This window comes from Cnephaeus nilssonii, assembly GCF_951640355.1.
Source record: "Cnephaeus nilssonii genome assembly, chromosome: 21".
Lineage (NCBI taxonomy): Eukaryota > Metazoa > Chordata > Mammalia > Chiroptera > Vespertilionidae > Cnephaeus > Cnephaeus nilssonii.
The window spans coordinates 20,816,393-20,836,382 of record NC_137092.1 but is presented as its reverse complement, the minus strand read 5'-3'; the positions used below and the strand labels follow the sequence as shown (position 1 = coordinate 20,836,382).

The window sequence follows — 19,990 nt, the reverse complement described above, 5'->3', positions numbered from 1 at the left end:
AATAATATTGAGGGGGATTTTTATTTTCTCCTGTAGTTTTTTTTTTCCCCTTGATTATCTTGTATCTCTCACTGTTATTTTTCTCCTTAGGATAAGTTGGATGGAATTGTTTTACTCATTAATGTTGTATTAATTGCTAGAGAAAAATTGTGCCACTACAATTTTTTTTTTAAGTAGCCATGTGGTACTTTTCCATAAGTTTATTTTCTGTGATGCCTAAGTGGTCACAGAATGTATTACCATTTGTTTCCTCTCACAGAAGTCATTTTAGACTTGCTATCACCACCTAGTGGTTACTTTGTAGAAACCTTTTCTAGCCTCTGTGTTGAAGACCTCAACCAGGAGGGCTGTGGGCTGATCATGAATTGCAATGCATCTGATTCTAAGGGGCCTGAGGGTCAACCAGAAGACCCTCCAGCTCTCTGGTAAGGCTGGAAAGGCAAAACTTTAAAACTCTTATCTTGAAAAGAAGCACTTTACTGTTCGTTTTTTAAAATTTCACTCACTTCCCCAATGAATGAAGGCCTATTTTTCTAGAAATAACATCAAGAATTCAAAAACCTTATCCCACCCCACTTATCCTTGCCAGGAGCTGGGTGAGGACTTTACAAACACTCCCAGCCATGAGTTACAAAAGCCTGAGTGTCCATCAAGATTTACACGTTGTTTGGAGTGACTTTGGAGCTAGCTGGTGTGGGCTCCTGGGTCTCCTGTTTAATAACATCAGTCTTGGGTTTGGTGTGTGCAGGAATGTAGTTATCTAGAAAATCCAGGAAGGGCTTGAGCTCAACTCTAGATCCCTTATTAAACCGATGCAAATGTGAAATAAATTATATCCTACATTGATAGTCACTGAGTGAGCCCTTTGCCTTAGCATGCATGAGGAGCCCACGTCCATGGAGCTGCGGGGTAGAAATGCCTCATCTGCATAATGGAGATGCTCATCTGCAAAACAGGAATGCTGCAGTGCCTCGTATCACACAGCAAACAAGAGGGGGAGAGCGAGCACTGCCTGGACCCCACAAGAGAGAAGTCTGCTATGAAGTCAATGAGTCGTATCTCGCAATCACCTTCTGGAACCACTTTGCAAAGCCTTCCTACCAGACCCCCCAAAGATCTGGCCCATCAAACATCGCATTCTCGTTGTGAGAGGACAAAATGGATGGCCTATCCGCCCATTGTTTCCAAAAGCCCAGTGACCTCCCTGCAACTGTTTCATGTTTGGGGCTACAAAGGGTCAGGGAACTCTTAAGGAACGAGGGCTTTTTGCCAGCAGACTCTACTTCCATCTCCCATAGAATTAATAAGTAGAAAATCATGAAGGCTTGGAAAAGAAATGCCAAGCAGTGCTTTATTCCACAGGGGATAAACTGTTACTTTTTGGTAGGCATTTCCAATGTCTGTCACCAAAAATAAATCAAGAGCCCCCCAACTCCCTTTCACGTATCAATCAGGGTGGTATGGACCCATTTCTCAGGCTTTGGAGTGAAAATCTTTTTGAAAAAGTCAAACTTCCTTTCACATCTTCATTACATTAATTAATAATGAAGCTGAGATGTCCTATGACAGAATTGGATTCAAATTTCAGATCTCACAATACAGTAGCTGTGAGCTTGAGGCTCTTGGCCTGACTTTTTTCATCTATAAAATGGGTGTAATGATAGAATTCCATGCAAAGAGCTGGTGTAAAGCTGGTTGTGATCAGATATCACATTCCTGGTATATACAGGCTCATTAAGCCTTACTCATAGGTATGGTTAAAACTATGATGATGATTATTTGCATCTACTTAGCCTCCATCATGTGCTTTAAAATCATTCTGGCCTTTATTCATTAGCAATGCTAGAGCGAGTACTGTTCAGACCTTCATTCTCTGGATGCAGAACTGTCACTGCTGTTACTGCTTGCATTATGGATGGCAGTCATGGACCTGTACACAAACTGCAGAAGCATCCCCGAGAGGATCAGTGGGGCTGATGCTGCCCAGCCAGGAAACAGCCTGCTTTCCCAGTTGGGGAATCTGGGAGGTGGGGTTCCCTAGATTGAGCCAGACGACAGAATCACATTCTTACCCCCTCTGTGACATTTCCTGACCTCTCCAGGATTTGACTCCAGTGCTCAGGACCATGAGGCCATGCAGTCCTTGCTCCTCCCTCCCTCACTGTTCCTTTTCCATCTGTGTCTGGCAGGGAACTCCCCATCTGACGAGTCAGAGGAGCGGGAAAGAGACCCCAAGGTGCTAACGTTCCCAGAATACATCACCAGCCTGTCGGAGTCTGGCACCAAGCGCATGGCAGCCGGAGTCCGCATGGAGTGCCAGAGCAAGGGACGGTGCCCCTCGTCCTGCCCCTTGTGCCATGTGACATCCAGTCCTGACATCCCTGCCGAGCCGGTTCTGCTGGAGGTGACCAGAGCAGCCCCCATCTATGAACTGGTGCCCAATAACCAGACCCAGCGGGTAAGAGGCCTGGGGCTCTTGGTTCAGGGAGGCAACAACAGAGGGCGTTGCCGATGGCCCGAGGATGTGACAGGTGCAGCTGAGCCCATGCTAGACTATGGATAGTGAGACTTTTTGTTTAGCTAATCTAAGCACCCGTTTTCTTATATTTGCATATTAATTCAAGTCAATGCATTCACAACTCTCATAGTAATGACTCAGGAGTCACAATTGAACATTGGGTAGGGTTTTGAGCACCAGGGGCTGGAAGGAAAAAGGTAGATAGGGAGGCATAGCAGTTTGCAGTCACCAAAGTCATTGTTCAGAAAGCCTCGGGGGACAGTCGTGGGAGGAGTTCAGCTCTGCCCCCTCTTATTGGCTGCTGCAGTGAGAGTAGCAGGAGCACATCGGACACCCGAGCCAGAAGGGGGTGGTTTCTCACCCATCACTCTGACTCAAAATGCCATGTCCATGCAGAAGTTCCTGCCTTATATTATGGTGCAGGTCATGACATCTCCCAACCACCCCTCCATCTCCTCTGCTTCTCCCTTTCCAAAGATGCTCAGGGAAAAAGCAGGGACCCAAAGGGATAAGTAGGGAAAATGTGACTGAGGCGGTGACTTAGCTCATTTCCTCTCTTTGATCTCCTCAAGGTCATAAAGGACAGAGTGGGTCAAAACAGACACAAAAACAGCAACAATACGGACAAAAATAAACACCTGAAAGCTTAGGGTGGGGACTTCTGAGACTATAGTCAAAGGTGACCTTGGGGACAAGACCTAGTAGAGTCTCAGCAGTGAGCCTGTTACCTGCCTGAGAGGTGTGCCCATGCAGGTGGGGTGATAATTGCTTTCTCTGTCCTCTTTTGAAGGACACCTGGTGTGTCAGTTTCAGAGGTGGTGTCTAAGCCAATAGGAGGGATTTTGTGTGTGTGTTTCTCTCTCTTACTAGTATCTGCCTCTGCCACAGATACTTTATTGATTGTTTGAAAAGAAATTGTCCCTTCGGTTTATAAACTCCTCTTCAGTTTGATAGAAGTGACCATGGAAAGAGTAGTGGGAGGGAAGAGAACTCTGGCAGGGGGCTTGAGAGGATGAAAGGAGACCCAAAGCCCAGAGTGACAGTGGCTCTACTCCACTGCCCAGCCCTGCCCTGCCTTGTCTTCTGACAGGATGAAGAGGGCAAATAAGGATGCACAGAGAGGCATTTGAGAAAAAACTAAGTGCCTCTGGGCAGAGGGAAGAGCAGTAAAGGCAAGTCTTCCTCACTATCTGGTAAAGAAGTCATTGTTGCTAGAATCCAGGTGTGGAATGATGGAATAGAAAGGAGATGGCAGGTGGAATAAGACTTGCTTCCAAGGTGTCAACCACAGGGACAATTGTGATGCTAATGCAAGATGGGCCCTAGAGGTCTGGGCTTCCCAGAACAATCTCCTGGAAAGAAGTACTACTGGCTGGAAGATACTTAAGACCAAACAGAGCTTTGATGGCCCTTGATTATGGTGACTCAGCCTGGATCCCTGACACTCTTTACCCTCTCTTGCAGCTCTTGCAGGAAGCCACCATGAGCTCTCTGTGGTGCTCCGGGACTGGAGATGTCATCGAGGACTGGTGTCGCTGTGACTCCACTGCATTTGGGGCTGATGGGCTCCCCACGTGTGCGCCTCTGCCACAGCCTGTGTATGAGTCCCTTTCTTTGCCTCTCTCTTGCATGCATGCCTCAGCATTATTCCTCAAACACTTATTAGAGAAGGTCTACTATTAGCAAAGCTATGGGCCAGATGCTTGGAAACAGAGAGAAAACCATGATGCTGTATCTGCCTTCAGGGAGCTTTTAATCTTCTAGGTGAGGCAGGTGCACAAATTAATTGTAGGAGGAATGGTTTGATAATAGTTATATGAGACATGTAAGTGAAGGCTTCATGAAGGAGGTGAAACTTGAATTTCTCCTCGAAGATGGAGAAAGCAGGACAGCATAGCCAGAAGGTAAGGGGTAAAAGTGCTGTTGCTTTGGAGGAAGTCAAGTCTATAATGAGGCCACTGATGTCAGCCCGTGTGGAGCAGTTAGATGCTGTTATCCCTCCTTGTAATAGATAAGGGAATGGGTTCCTATAGACTGAGGAATTTTCCAAAGTCATAGAGCAGAGCCATGGCTAAGAGGCATTGATATTAGCCATCACAGTGTGGAGAGGATACAACTGAGAGATCACTTTGAGTGGAACCAGTGGGGCTTGGTGGCTGACTGTGGGTGTGAGAAGGAAAGAGAATTGAGAATGGACTTAGGCTTATGATCTGGGTGTCTGGGAATATGAATAGGCCACAAATGAGAAAAGCATCAAAGAAGAAGCAAGTGTGAGGAAGAGGCTAGTTCCGTGGGGGCCCGCCTTGGAGTTAACAGTGGAGCAGTTCTATAGCAGTGGCCAGTGGTCAGAGGGAAAGCTAGTTTGGAGCTGCATAAAAAAGTAACCACTAGAGATAAGACTGAATCAAACCCAAAGAAATGAGAGATGGAACACAGCTCTGAGAAAGAATGCTCCAGAATAAGTGTCAACTGGGAAGAGCAGGGGGTCAGGGATGAATATGGGGACGGGAGGGGGAGATCTGCATTTGAGGGGTGCATAGAGTACAAAGTGCTGCAAAGGTGGCTGAGAATGAACATGTCCAATCTCTTGCCCCTCACGGGAAGGCTGCACCGACTGGCTGAACAGCCTGTGAATCCTCACGGGCTAGGGCCCAAGGCAGGACCCCCTTCTAGTCTCTGCTATAGCATCTGCCATTGGAGTGGAGCATAGAATTATATCATGTCTAATATGGAATGCTGGTAGGGCAAGCTGGAGGAGCATGACCCATGGGTTGGTTAGGCAATGAAAGCGGAGTGAGGATCAGGACCTACAGTACCTGCAGGGCTGAGTAGGCAGGAGCAAGATGGAAGAAGGACCCAGCAAGTGCGAGGCTGGTCTTGGTGAACACTGCCCTCTGCCTGTTATGTGGATGTGCAGATGGGCATTAAAGGACCAGGACTGAACAGGAAAAGAACCAGAAAGAGGACAACACAGTAGTAGAGTGTCATTACAAGCCAATGTCTTCTCTTGTCCACAGCCCTTCCTTATGTAGTTTTAGACATACCAGCCATTGCCTTCTTGCTCCTTATAGCTGTGACTTGGACTTTTAGAGTCAAAATATAATTAAGCTAATTATTAGTAGAAGTCCTTCCTTTTGGTAGAAAAGGAGCTACTAGAAGAAGAGGGTGCTTCCAGACTGATTCACCAACTAAGAAATCTGCCTTTGACACGTAACACTGAATCCACCAAACAGTTATCACCAGAGACATGAGATCTAGCCATTAGTGTCCTCGGGCTGGTTTCATTCGTAAACCTGCATTTACTAAATGTCATAGACAAAGATCAAATTGGGCTACATTTTCAAGAACAGGAACATCTACTAGGGACTTCACTTTTCTTGTTAATTCTAATCAGTAGCAGACCTTAGTTTCTTGAATTTTTGTTGGTAGTGGGAAATAGAAAAGCACTTTAGCTTTCCACACGTCTGTAAATCTCACACACTCCTGTTTCTCAGTAGAGGCCAGCCTTACTCCGTGTTTTCACAGAATCTGAGTTCTCAGAAAGGTTTATTTACTTGCTTAAGCCTCCTAATGCTTTTTCTTCAAAATAGCATTCTGCATATGACTCTAATTAATGAATTTGTCAATATCAGCACTGTTTTGGGTCTATTCCATCTTTAATGTCATATGCAAACTATGCACTTCTCATAGGAAGCCACTAGAGAACATGTGTTTTGTATTATTTTCCCACTAGCTGAATTCCTTGCTGTTGCTCCCACAGCCTCCTGTGATTTTTTTTAAAGTTCTTATCACACATTATTATAATCATATGCATAACTATGTTTGTCTATTGACCACCCATAAAAATAGGGGCTGGAGCTGGTATGCGCACCTCTGCATCTTCAGCACTAACCAAGTACATTCTTATAAATAATGGGTAAATTAGTAAATCATTGCCAAATTGAAAATGAGCATTGCTTGGGTGTGATACACTCACAGTGCCTTGCCAAGTTAATCCTTGAGACCAATGATGGGCATCTGTGAGCCTAGTAGAGGCTAGAGGACCAGGATTATGGGTGGTCATAAGATATGGGAACCAAGGATGGGGGTAAATGGCAGGGATACATGTGAGGGAGGGAGGCTGGAGTGAGCAAGAACTGGGAAAAAGGCCCACAAGCCAGTGGTCTAGGAAGAAACAGGGAATTGGAAGCAATTGAGAAATCTGAGACCCACACATGAAGTCAGAACAAGGCAGGGAATTGAAACCACGTGGACCATTAGGAGAGGCATACCAGTGAATGTCAATAATGGTTATTGAGTGTCTGCAACATACAAAGAGGTATGAGATGGAAAGGCAAAGAGTGGTCAAGATGGACAATTTACACAGAATGAGCAGACTATGAATTGGAAAAATCAAGAAAAGAAGGGAATTGGAATCAGGATACCTATAGAAACCCAAGAACAGAACTGAAATGAGAACCTGAGTTTGCAGACACAGGACATCAACCTGAGGACAAGTTGACTGGTGGCCAGCTTTCTCTTGCCCAGCAAAGCTCCTCATGAGCATTACCTCCAAACTGAGCCTGTTCCAAGGCCCACAAGCTCAGAAGGCCTAGGGAAAAAAATATGTTAATTCCCACAGCAAGAGGCGAAGCTGGGGTCCCACCAGCAGGGCAGATCCTGACAGTGCTACAGAAACTGAGCTGACCACAGCTTTGATAATGCAGGCTCTCCTAGCCACCACCTTCAGTGGGCCTGAGTGTGAGCAATATAGGCACATTCTCATTGTTTCAAGAGTAAATCCAGAAATTATATTTTCAAGCTCTATCAAGGGCTATCCCAAAAGCCCTGTCCCTGACCATGTGAGATGCAGGCACTCATTCATCTTTGACTCACCTACTAATTTAATTTCAAATATATGTTGAATTTCTAACCTGAAATTGGTACTTAAAATATAGATAACAAGGATCTTCCAGAAACTTGACTCTCTAGTGAAGGAGATAGGCACTCACAGAGGTCGTTGTAATGGTTGGTTAAAATAAAGGTTAGAAGGAAGAATTTATACTTGAGAAGGTTGCCAGTGGTGGTATAAGAAGAGCCTGCAGGTCTCAGCTGGGTCCCCGTTTCATGTTTCCTCTTCTCTGCCCTCAGGCTGCGGCTGTCCACGGTGCACGAGCCCAGCAGCACCCTCGTGGTCCTGGAGTGGGAACACTCAGAACCTCCTATCGGGGTACAGATTGTAGATTACCTCATCCGTCAAGAGAAGGTCACCGACAGGATGGACCACTCCAAAGTGGAGACTGGTGAGCATCTCCCACCACTTCCTGGACCCAGGGTGGAAAGCAGGAGAGAAAAATGCCTGCCTCCTGGCTCTGCACCAGGTCCCCAGGGCCCCAGGGCAATTCTGGAGGGGGCTAAGCAGCAGTCATCTTGTCCATTTAAGTTTTTGCCTGGTAAGCATCTGACAAAATCTTGTTTTGATTTTGTTTTACTTTTTGTTTATGGAAGAGGTGTCCATTTCGTTGCCTCTAGGCACACTCACAAAGAAATAATGATACAGCACACTAGTTATCCTCGCCCATAATTAGAAAACAATTCTGTGCTAACCGCTGCCATGATTACAGAAGAAAAGATTTCTTTACTAATAAGGCGAAAGCATGTGTGGACAGATTCGCTTACCCCATGTCTTGTCCTAAAGCAAACTCTGCTTTTGCTAGGACCAGCTAGAAGAAGGAAGTCTTAGAGTAGTGGAATCACCTCTTGAATAAATGCTTCATGCCTCACTATTTCACTGTCTACATATAAGAAAGGTCAAGGTAAATCATTCCTGAAACTTACACGAGTGTGGTCACCAACAGAATGGTAGCATCCACAGTCTAACTCAGGGTAAATATGTTATGGTAAAACTGTCCCTGAGGCTTAGAGACAGTCAGTGCCCTCACGCATGGACTGCTGTCCACGGCTTCTTCCCAGGCCCTCTCCCTGATGTGCACAGGCACCACGAAGGTCGGCAATGACCACTGATCAGAACAGCTGTTCTCACCAAGGACATTGCATAAAAACTCGCAAATGTGGCATGTCCCTCTTGCCCTAGTTGCTTCTGAGCTAACTCTGGACAAATGGCTCTAAACCAGCTGGTTAAATTTGAAATAGTCATAAAAAACTATTCCTTCTAGGTCTCCTTTCTCTACCTGGAATTCAAGAAGCCTGGGGACCAAGCGATTTTAATGTTAAGCTTTCACGAAGTTGATCCTGTGTCCTCATTGCTTGGCCTTGATTTCTTATGCCTTTTCCACCGCTTCCCTCGGGCAGAAACGGTGCTGAGCTTTGTGGATGACATCATCTCCGGAGCGAAGTCTCCTTGTGCCATGCCCTCTCAGGTGCCAGACAAGCAGCTCACCACCATCTCTCTGATCATCCGATGCCTGGAACCCGACACCATCTACATGTGAGTGACTCCTACTGCCTCGCAGTTCCTTCCCCCACACATCCCGAGGCTCCTGGCTGGTTCCTTTTTGCTACTTGGGTTCCTTTAGAGGCTTGGAAAAATGTTTTGAGTCTCAAGTTTTGTCCTGATCAGCATTAAACAGAACCTTCCAGACACAGTAGGGGGGGGATCCAGAAAGATAATATAGTCCCATCCTGCAAAGAGTTTACAACATTAGAGGGGAAATGGAGAAACAACTAACCTTAACATCAGGCAGAATGGAAAAAACACTAGATGGAAAAGAGCAAGGGACATGTTGAAGAGAAAGGAAAGTGGTTGATTGTGATTTGCGGGGTGAATTGGATTGAGAAGCATTTCAGTAGGTAGGGTCATGTTGGAAAGGGCATACCAGGCGGCGGGAACAGGGAGGGAAAGGCAAAGAGGCATGAAGGTGAGTAGCAAAGTTGTCCACAGGGCGGAAGCAGAGGGTGAGTAATAGGGATAGAAGAGAGCAAAACTGGGACAACAGAGTAAAATGCTGTATATCAGAGGAGATTAACTTTTTGGAGGAAAGGAGCAGAATACCAAGAACTCTGCTTTAGAAAGCTAGCTCCAGTGGCATTGAAATAGTTTACTGAGGTTAGCGGTGGTCTGCACTTTTCTTCAAAGACACACAGTCAGCTGGCACCTGCAACAGCCCTGTTCTCCCTGAGAGCTCCTCCCATTCCTCCCTGTGCTCTGGGAACGACTGAAAGCTATTTGTGAAGCAGAGACACAAACGACACCGAGAGAGGAGAGATCATGATGCAATCCAAGTCCTGGGAGGAAAATCTGAGAGCTAAGGCAGAAACCATTGTGATGTAGTTCTGGGACCTTCTGACCCCATCAGGATGAAAAACATTTAACAGTTTACAGATGAGGTCACGAGAATAGCGTCAAGGTTTCCAGAATAAATCATTTCCATTTCTGCAGTCAGGGAGTTCAAAGATGAAAAAGCACTAGAAATGTGAGGGGCATTGATTGCATGATGAACTTGGATGCCCAGGCTGAATATTTTCAATATAGGAAAAAGAAATGTAACCAGGGGGCCATGCTGATGAAAGTAAAATATGTGAGTTTTTACTGGAGGAGTTGGGAAATAACAGAGAAACATAAATGCTAATCCTAGGACGAAGGACAGCCAGCCTACTTATGATCGGGCAGTTGTGGCCTTTTATGACAAAAGGAGCAAAGGTAGCTGCTGTGAAATTCCTGAAACTCAGTGAAACTGGAATTGTCATTTATAATAAGGGCTCCATAATCCCTGTCCCTAAGTCACAACTATTAGTTAGGAATTTCAAAGTTCCTATGAGCATGAAGCTGGCATTGCTGTGGGGAATGCCAACCCTCACCCACCCGGGGACCCTGCTCAGCTTGGCCTGATGTGGCTAAGTTTCCTGCTCAAAGAACTGAGGCTGATGCCTCCTCCCACTCTGACATCCCTGGTGAACTTCCAGTATTGCCCTCTGGCTTGTAAAACTGCCAACTTCCTGTGACCTTGAAGAAATTAAAGACCAAGCATGGGGCTGAGGAAAAGATAGACAGTGTCCACTAGGACCTAGTGGAAGGTGGCACTGCAGATCACAGGACGAGGGCCTGGCCTGGGAGACATTCCTCTGCACTAGGCTGGAGGGAGGCTGAGCTTTAGCCCCCAGTACAGGAGAGGAGCCCTGGGTGAAGTGTTGAGAACACATGAGCCCTGAGCCTGGATCGTTTCTAACCACTGAGGGTAAGTGAGGCTCTTAAAGTTTCTGCAATAAAGCTTTCTCATCTATAAAATGGAGGAAGGCAGCCTTCATTTATGGAGTGCTGACCATGTGAGGGTGCCTCTGGGAATCCTTCCGACCCTGTGAGATTAAGGTGATTGTTCTCATTTTATAGCTGAGGAAACAGATTCAGCAACATTGAGTAACTGCCCCAGAATCACACAGCTGGTAGTCTGGGGTGTGGCCAGAGGTGAAGAATGGAATCAGAGTTCTCATCTCTTCATGCACGTGTTTCATGCCCCAGCCACTCGAGGCTTACAGGAAGGATCTAGTAGCATGATCTTAGCACCTCACCTTGAGGCACAGAGGTAGAACTGCATTTCACAGACCTGGCTGACCTTGTCATCTGACGCATTTTACTTAATGCACTTAAGAATCATTATTCTGGGAAGGGTCCACAGCACAAACCCAGTTAAGAATCCATGGCTGGGAAGTATCTTAAAGGGGGTGTCTAGTCCAACATCTTCATTCTAGAGACAAGGAAACGGACCAAAGGGGGGTGACTCCATGGCCCGCTAGCCCACGTTCTTCGCCACAGCATGTGCTCACAGGAGAGCCACTGCCTCTGGGGCCTGTGACAGCAGACAGGTCATTCAGAAGGGAGCAGATCCGGAGTGATCCGCAGGAACCCCCCCTCCCCCCTGCCTGCAAGGGAGTCTGTGAAAGCAACAGATCTTTCAGACCCCAGCTCTGGAGCCACAGCCAGGCTGTGCTGGTTCCCAGCCTGCACATGAGGATTGAGGGCACTGGGACCCCTGAGGAATGGTCTAAGGTCAAGCATCCCCTCTACTTAGAAGGTTTGGGACTGGTGTATTTGTCAATATTTCCTCAATAGCCATTTAAAGAAAAACCAGCCGTGGGAAGCATTTCCTTTCCTAATGCCTTCCTTTGCTATTAAAAATAGTGCCTAGAACCCTACATTTTATACTAAATGCCCCTTTAGAGTAATTTGGGAATTAAGTTAAGCACAGGCATTTTTATCCCAGCTCAGTATTCTCTCAGTTTAGCTGGAACTTAAAGATGAGACACAATTCCGGGCTGCCCGAGCAGTGGGGCTGCTGGGGTGGGTGAGAGGAATGCTGTCCTGGGCATACAGATGGAGCCACCTGTTGGGATGGGACGGGGAGCTGAGCACCTGGTTCCGGTCTTAGGCCTGTGGAGCCCACCGCTGGGGTCTTGGCCATGTGTCCCGCACGACCAGGATGCCCAGTGAGATGGAGGCTGCCTGTGTGTGGTGCCCGTGGTTCCTGCATGAGGACTTGGGGAGGTCAGAGGAGGCAATCCACACACTGATACACGACTTTCTCTGGGCTCCTCTGAGGGAGGAAGTGGTGGGTGGATGCAAGGTTGTCTTTTCTCAACCCAATGAGAATAAAGGCAGCATTAATGACTTCATTCTCATTGGGTTGGGGACAGAGGCCCTGGGCACCAACACCAGAGGTTATTGTCAAGGTCATATTCACATTCCTCTCTGAGTCCCAGAACCTCCTCTCCATCACCCGGGGGGCAAGGGGTTATCCACTCAGCCTTCAATAGCCAGGTCTTCCTCCCCCTCCTTGGGTGGGGGGCTCTCCTAAGGGGTGGGGGCTCCTTCTCATCGTCACATCCCTCTAGGGTTCGTTTCACTGGGACGTGAGGCAGCACCCCTGTGGTCAGAGGAGCTGTGTGTAGGAAGTAGAGCCCCAGCCACCCCTCCATCCTGGTGGTTTCAATTCTAACTTTAAAGAGGAAAACTGCCCTCAGTCCTGTGTCCCAAGTGTCAACTGAGCACAAGACAGGACAGAGCAGGATCAGTGAGCTGTGCAGGGTCGTTGGGCTCCAGGTCCCGCACGAGGTCTCCCTGTTTTATTATCATCCCCATTTCACAGAAGAGGAAAATCAGCTCAAAGGAGTTAAACTAACATCACATGGTGGGGAGCAGGAGCCTCAGACTCCTGCCCTCAGCTCAGTGGTTGTCAGAAAGTAACTAGCATGAGAATTGCCTGGGCTCCATCCCTGGGGTCTCCATCCAGTAGGTCTGGGTGGGGCATGACGCTGCTGCTGCAGGTCTGGGGACCCCACTTTGAGAACCAGTGCTCTATGCTATGATGCTTCCCATCAGATAATATACCCAAGACCAGAAACCTCAACCCAAGACCCACCAGGAAGCAGTGAGAGGCTTGGGACCACACACCTTGTGACCTCAGTGATGGCAGTAAGTGCATCGTGGAGTAGCAGAGCAGCTGGGGGCAACCCCCCCAACCCCCCCAGATCCAGGCAGAGTCTGGCCATTCTCTGATAACGACATCCTCCCCGCCAGGTTCACCCTGTGGGGTGTGGACAACACAGGACGGCGCTCCAGGCCCAGTGACGTGATCGTGAAGACCCCCTGCCCTGTGGTGGATGATGTCAAAGCCCAAGGTAAGAGATGAAGGATGCCCAAGGACCACCCCTCGCCATCAGGAGGAGGGAGTCTGAGGGCACAACCTAGAGCTCCGGGGGGAAAGAGGAGAATCCAAGGCTGAGCATAGGGGCCTCTCCCTCCCAGGAGTCCTCCTTGCTCTCGCCTCTGGCAGAAATCCTCGTAGTACCCCATCATTAGTGAGTCCTGGAGCCAGGAGACGCTGGTGCAGGCTCTGGGCACACCTGGGGACTCACCAGGTGCTCAGTACCTGCTGGGGTCCCAGTGACCTCTGCCCTCAGCATGGGATCCGGCACTTACTCTCTCCATATTTTGTGTACATCAGCAAATGTGAAAGGCCCCATCCATCAGTCTTAGAGTAGAGCTGAGATATAGTCTTCTTCCACCCCCCTCCATGGACTGGCGGGGATCCAGCAGCTTCCTGCACCCTTGGAACGCAGCCCCTGCTCCCTAGTGCCTTCCCTCTGTCGCCTCTGCCTCCTTCCTTCCACACGCCTTTACCCTCCCTCCCACTTGCCTGGGGTCGCACTGCCTGTACAGTATTAACCTATGAGCTTTTGCCTCAGGCTCTCTATTTTTAGGAAACATGGGCAAAGACAACGAATATTATAACTAAAATTAACTTGGGAGGTATTCTATTCAAAGGCTTTCATTTTATAGAAGAAAAACCTAAAACCTGATGGGGCAAAGGTAAAGTGATTGACTCAATCCACTTTCTCCAGGTGCTGGGCTCAGTATTCATTAAGTAATATCACACACACGTATATGCCGGTGTATATGCCTATACACACAAATGCATGCATGCAGGTGTGCCTGAATATATACTAGTTTATATATGTATGTATATGAAGTCGTATTTGTCTTGTCTGCCTCCTCAGAAATAGCAGACAAGATCTACAATCTCTTCAATGGCTACACCAGCGGGAAGGAGCAGCAGACGGCCTACAACACCCTCCTGGACCTGGGCTCCCCCACCCTTCACCGAGTCCTTTACCACTACAACCAGCACTACGAGAGTTTTGGAGAATTCACCTGGAGGTGTGAGGATGAATTGGGACCCAGGTAATCAGTCAACTTCAGTGCTTTTTTTCCCATTTTTCAATTAAAGTTATTGGGGTGACATTAGTTAATAGGATCGAAGAGGTTTCATGTGTAGATTTCTACGTTATAAGGTATGTATATTGCACTGCATGCCCACTACCCAAAGTCATATCTTCTCCCGTATATTAGGGCCCCCACTACTCCCTCCCCTCTGGTAACTACCACAGTGCTATTTGTGTTAACAAGTTTCAGTTTTATATCACACATGAGTGAAATCATATGTTCTTTAGTTTTTTCTGATTGACTTATTTCACAAGGTACATTCATGTTGTTGCAAATGGCCTTACTTCATCCTTTCTTATGGCTGAGTAGTATTCCATTGTGTATAAGTACCACATCTTCTTTACCCAGCCCTCTATAGCAGGGCACTTTGGTTGTTTCCATGTCTTGGCCACCATGAATGCTGCTGCAATGAACTTAGGGATGCCTATATCTTTGTGAAGTTTTTTGTGTATATAGCCAGGAGAGGGATTGCTGGGTTGTATGGTAGCTCTATTCTTAATTTTTAAAGGAATCCCCAGACTGCTTTGCATAGTGGTTATACCAGTCTACATTCCCACTAGCAGTGAATGAGGGTTACCCTTTCTCCATAACCTCTCCAACACTTATTATTGCTTGTCTTGTTAGTAATAGTCACTCTAACAGGTGTGAGGTGGTATCTCATTGTAGTGTTGATTTGCACTTGCCCAATTGCTAGTGAGGTTAAACATCTTTCGTATATCTATTGGCTGTTCATATGTCTTGGGAGAAGTGTATATTTTCAGGTCCTCTGCCCACTTTTTGATTGGGTTTTTGTTTGTTTGATGTTGAGTTCTTTATATATTTTGGAAATTATAACTTTGTCAGAGCTGTTGTTTGCACATATCATCTCCCATCTGGTTGGCTGCCTCTTTGTGTTGTCAGTATCTTGTACTGTGTAGAAGCTTTTTAGTTTTATATAGTCACATTCTTTTATTTTTACCTTTACTTCCCTTGCCTTTGGGGTCAAGTTCATAAAATTTTCTCTATAACCAAGGTTCATATTTTCTTCTGTATAACTTACTAGAGGCCCAGTGCAGTGGGGTCCCTCGGCCTGGCCTGTGTGATCGGGCCGAAACCAGCTCTCTGACATCCCCCGAGGGGTCCCAGATTGCAAGAGGGCACAGGCCAGGCTGTGAGATCCCACCAGTGCATGATTGGGGCCGGGGAGGGACTGTAGGAGGGCTCCAGGGCATGTCTGGCCCATCTTGCTCAGTCCCGATCAGCCGGACCCCAGCAGCAAGCTAACCTGCTGGTTGGAGCTTCTGCCCCCTGGTGGTCAGTACATGTCATAGCAAGTGGTTGAGTGGCCTTAGCATATCATTAAGCATATTACACTTGGATTGGTTGAATGGCCGACCAGACACTTAGCATATTAGGCTTTTATTATTTAGGTCTTTGATCCATTTTGAATTAATTTTTGTACATGGGGACAAACTTAATCCAGTTTCATTTGTTTGCATGTGTCTTTTCAGTTTTCCCAGCACCATTTATTGAAGAGACGATCTTTACTCCATTGTGTGTGTCTGGCTTCTTTGTCAAACATTACTTGTCCACATACCTGCGGTTTTATAGTTGGGCTGTTCTGTTCCATTGATCTGTGTGTCTGTTTCTCTGCCAATCCCATGCTGTTTTGATTATCATAGCTCTGAAGTATAATTTGAAGTCAGGTAGCATGATACCTTCTTATTGGGTGTATATATACAGTTCCTGGTTAGGGAACATAAATGTCACAGTTTGAATAGCACGAACATTTCCTATATCATCTTGATTTCCAAGAGCATTTGGATTGCCAGTTTCTCTCTTGTAACTCAAGAGTCAGAAGGAAAATTGGTTAATGAAGTGATCAAGGGAAGAAACATGGATCTCACCATGTAGTAAGACCTACTGCTGACTATATACTCTTTTCCCAAAACCTGGAGACCCTTTAACTAGTTTTTCAAGGCTCAAAAAGATTTGAAAATAATGTGTAGTTTCATTGGCTTGTGAAAAATAAAGTTTTACTCATAGTGTCATGGATCTCAGGGAGAACCACAGGAAAGAAAAAGTTCTATCAACGCACTTTGGAGTCATTTGTGGGGATGATTAAAAAGGGGTCTGCTGGATACCTACTTCCTGTGAGCAAGCAGGGATTCCTTCAGTTCAGTCCAACTCATGGAAGCTTCCAGGTGGGGCCAAGGGTTGAAATACTTTGATAACAACACTGGTTGCATTGCTAGTAAGAAAGAAGACCACAGACTCTGAGATGGTCAAGGGCAGACCCACATTAATTACTGGTTTTTTTTAAGTGAGCAATGAAAGTAGCTGCAAAGACTCAGGGGTAAGGAAATCTATCTGTTGGAAAGGATGGCTATGGCATGTTTATTTCTTAAAGATAATATAGATGCTGCTCCTCCCTCTTCCTTCACTCCCCTTTCCTCCACCAACTCAGGACATGCAGCAGGATAGATAAGAGGATGGGCCGCCAAAGTCCCTGTTGATGTTGACTTTCGGAAAGCTTGCTTGGCCAAACTGCAGAGAAGGTATTTAGTCAGCAGGTTGGGGGTCAGATTCCCTCTGACCCACCATTGAAGTTGGAGCAAATGTAACTGCCCTTCCTGTGACCTCACACTGTCTTAGATCCTTGACTGTGCTGCTGGGGCTCAACACCTTTCCTCCTGTGTCCTCTCCACCCCACTCTGTGTGCCCTCCTAGGAATGCGGTGCTCATGGCCAGGAATTAAATGAAAGCGATTACTGTTCTTTGAAAGCTCATTCTAAGTGGGGTGTGGTAGCTTCGTTTTCTGGAAGGAATTGATTAAATGGAAAGGGATGATTTATCACCTGAGAAGTTAGCTTAGCGGTTGATAAAGACTACAAGAGTTTGCGCTGAGCTTCCCAGAACAGCATTTTCCAGTTTGTTCAAATAGACTCTTTCTCGTGGTCTCTGAAGAACACAGTGAGTGAAGGATTCCTGCTCCTTCACACATCCTGAGTGTTCAGGGTCAACGCCAGCGAGCTGGCTATCAGGTAGCTTCCGTCTCTGATACACACCAGGATGCAGGGAAGAAGCCCACACACCAGTGTGATAGCGGGTGGGAGGGCCATTTCCCCAAGCTACAAGCACAGGCGATCATACTCTATCCTTGGCCCAGAGACATCACTTCTTTCCAGTGTGTGGGAAGGCCTCGCCCAGCCCTGCTCCTTACTCTCCAGGGATCTGCAAACAGCTCGGGTGCCTCTCATCACCTCCTTTGCCCACCTTGATTGAGGCTCAATGGCAGTGACCTCCTTACTCTCTGCAGGAGATGGCGGAAGGGAGCATGAACTCCCCGCAGGTTAATTAGGTGATGTGTGCCCCTGAAAGTCTGCACTTTCCACAAGAATGACCCTGTGCCAATGTGCATGGAGGGCATTATTGACCTCGTCTGTACCACAATCAATTACCTCCACACCGCATAGATAGTTACATTTGCTATCCCCATAAGATCACTGTTTCAGCTGCTTCTACTCAGTGCAGAAATAGCATTGAAAAGAGAACTATTCAGACAAATACCTTGTTTGCCATCCTACCTAATAAAAGGGTAACATGCTAATTGACCGTACCTTCGCTATGCCCACAGCCAATCAGGGCGCTATGCAAATTAACCAAGATGGCGGCCCCCACACGCTGCCCCGCCCCCCATCCCTGCGGCTGATGGACGCGGGCTGGGTCCTCCCGCCGCTCACAGAACAAGGCCAGCAGGAGGCGCCAGATCGCTGCTGGCGGTGTGGGGCGGGCAGCGCCTGCCCCGCGCCGCCAAGCCCCGACCCTGAAAGAAGGCGGAAGACGGTGGCCAGAGCCAAGGCCTGGGTCCCCTGGTGCTGGCGGAAAACTGGTGCAGGCAGCCAGGTGAATGAATGTCTTGCACGAATCTTCATGCAAACGGGCTTCTAGTCTAATGATGATAAATTACTGACTTTAAAGAAAACTGATTTGATGTCTTTCAAAACTGACAGCTCTATGATTTTAAAAGGGCAGACATTCCCACCGAATATATTTAGCAATTTCCTCACTGCATTTTGTGTCCCTGTCTGCCCCACTTTGCACACCCATCCTATTACTGGTATTTCATTCATTCGTTTGACAAATAATCGATGGAGGGCCCTGTTCTAAGTGCCAAGGATAGAGCAGTAAGCAAACCAGGCCAGGCTCGGTCCCTCAAAATGTACGGCCTCACACTGCTTGCCTTCCTATCTTCCCCTCTTTCTAACCTCCATGCTTGTCCCCTAGGAAAGCTGGCCTCATCCTTTCCCAGCTTGGGGAGCTCAGCAGCTGGTGCAACAGACTCCTTCAGGAACCCAAGATAAGCTTGCGGCGTGGCTCCCTCCAGTACCTGGGCTGCCGCTACAGCGAGATCAAGCCCTATGGACTTGACTGGTCAGCGCTGAGCCAGGACCTCAGGAAGACGTGTGAGGAGCAGACCCTCAGCGTCCCCTACAACGATTATGGGGACAGCAAAGACATCTAGCACCACGAGGCCAGAGAGCGGCTGCCAGAAGCAGGAGAGAGGAGGGGGACATCTGGGTAGGTTTATGGATTTCTAATATTTTTTAATGGAACATTAAAACCTCCACGGGTGACATCTAACCCAGGGAGAAATCGACCCTTGCTCGCTGCAGGATTTCTTCACTATGTTCTCCATCTGCATGACCAGGACACAACCTGCTAGCCAGCGGCTTCATGCAGCACCATTTCTAGTTCAGGGGATCTCTTTGGGGCTTGTTTTGCAATTGATTTGATTTCCCCCCTCCCCCCATGGGGTTCATCCAGGAAGGGCCAGTACCACCATCAGAGTTTAGTGGACCGAAGTAAGTAATTACCGATCACAAAAAACTTCTGCCCCCCACCCCCGCACCTCGTCCGTACCACAACCATTACGTTGCTAGCTTTGCAGATCATTTCTCTGGATGCACATAGGAAAGAGGCATCTTCTTCCCCCACCTGTTTGCCAGGAGGGCAGAGATTCTGCCCGAGCGTTGGCACAGGCACCAGTGGGGGCCCAGCCAGCAGGAAGCCTAGCTTTGCAGAAAGCACTTTGCAGGTGGACCATTGATGGCCTGAACTGTCCCCTCACACCTCAGAGGCCTGAACACACACTCAGCTACCCTGCCCTTGACCAGGGTCCTCATCTGGAAACACGAGAGAAAGGTCATGGAGAAGATGTAAGGCCAGCCACAGAGCGGTGCTAATCTCTTCTAAACAGTAATAACGACAGACCACATTCACTGAGTGAGTACTAGGTGCCAGACGCTGCTCTCGGTACTTTACATGTCACCAAATTCTCACAACAGCCCCCACCCCCCCAGTGCTATTCTGAGCTCCTTTTCAGTGATGAGGAAACTAAGGCAAAGAGAGGGTACGCACCTTGTCCCAAATGCCGCCTCTGGTCTGTCTGGACGGCAGTGTGAGTTCAGGCCGGCACGCTGCAGAGCAAGGCACTTACCCCGCCAGCCTTGTGCTCAGTGTTGTCTGGACGGTAGCTGTGAGCTCCTGCCCAGAGAGCCTTCCCACTCCCTGAGGTGTAGATGCACCCACCATGGGCAGGAGGGGAGCCCAGTGCACCTTTGGGACCACGGGGTCCCCACCCAGGCTGGGAGTGAAGACTGGGCTATGGCTGTGAGCTCAGGTCGCTCTCACCCCATCCACATCCTATCTAATAATAGAGTAACATGTAAATTACCATCACTCCGCTACGCCCACGATTGGGCGGCGGGAGGCTG

At 47.7% G+C, this 19,990-nt stretch overlaps 1 protein-coding gene across 1 annotated transcript in view; it reads left to right on the top strand.

Moving 5' to 3' along the window:
- ASTN1 (astrotactin 1) overlaps nucleotides 1-19,990 on the top strand; it is a gene marked incomplete at its 5' end in the record, with an annotated part of 288,747 nt that extends 268,757 nt beyond the window's left edge. The window contains 7 exons of the mRNA XM_079762051.1: nucleotides 2,190-2,458; nucleotides 3,983-4,116; nucleotides 7,649-7,800; nucleotides 8,810-8,945; nucleotides 13,029-13,129; nucleotides 14,009-14,192; nucleotides 18,501-19,990. Coding sequence (XP_079618177.1) covers nucleotides 2,190-2,458; nucleotides 3,983-4,116; nucleotides 7,649-7,800; nucleotides 8,810-8,945; nucleotides 13,029-13,129; nucleotides 14,009-14,192; nucleotides 18,501-18,738 — 1,214 coding nt within the window. The 3' untranslated portion in view covers nucleotides 18,739-19,990. The remainder of the gene's footprint in view (nucleotides 1-2,189; nucleotides 2,459-3,982; nucleotides 4,117-7,648; nucleotides 7,801-8,809; nucleotides 8,946-13,028; nucleotides 13,130-14,008; nucleotides 14,193-18,500) is intronic.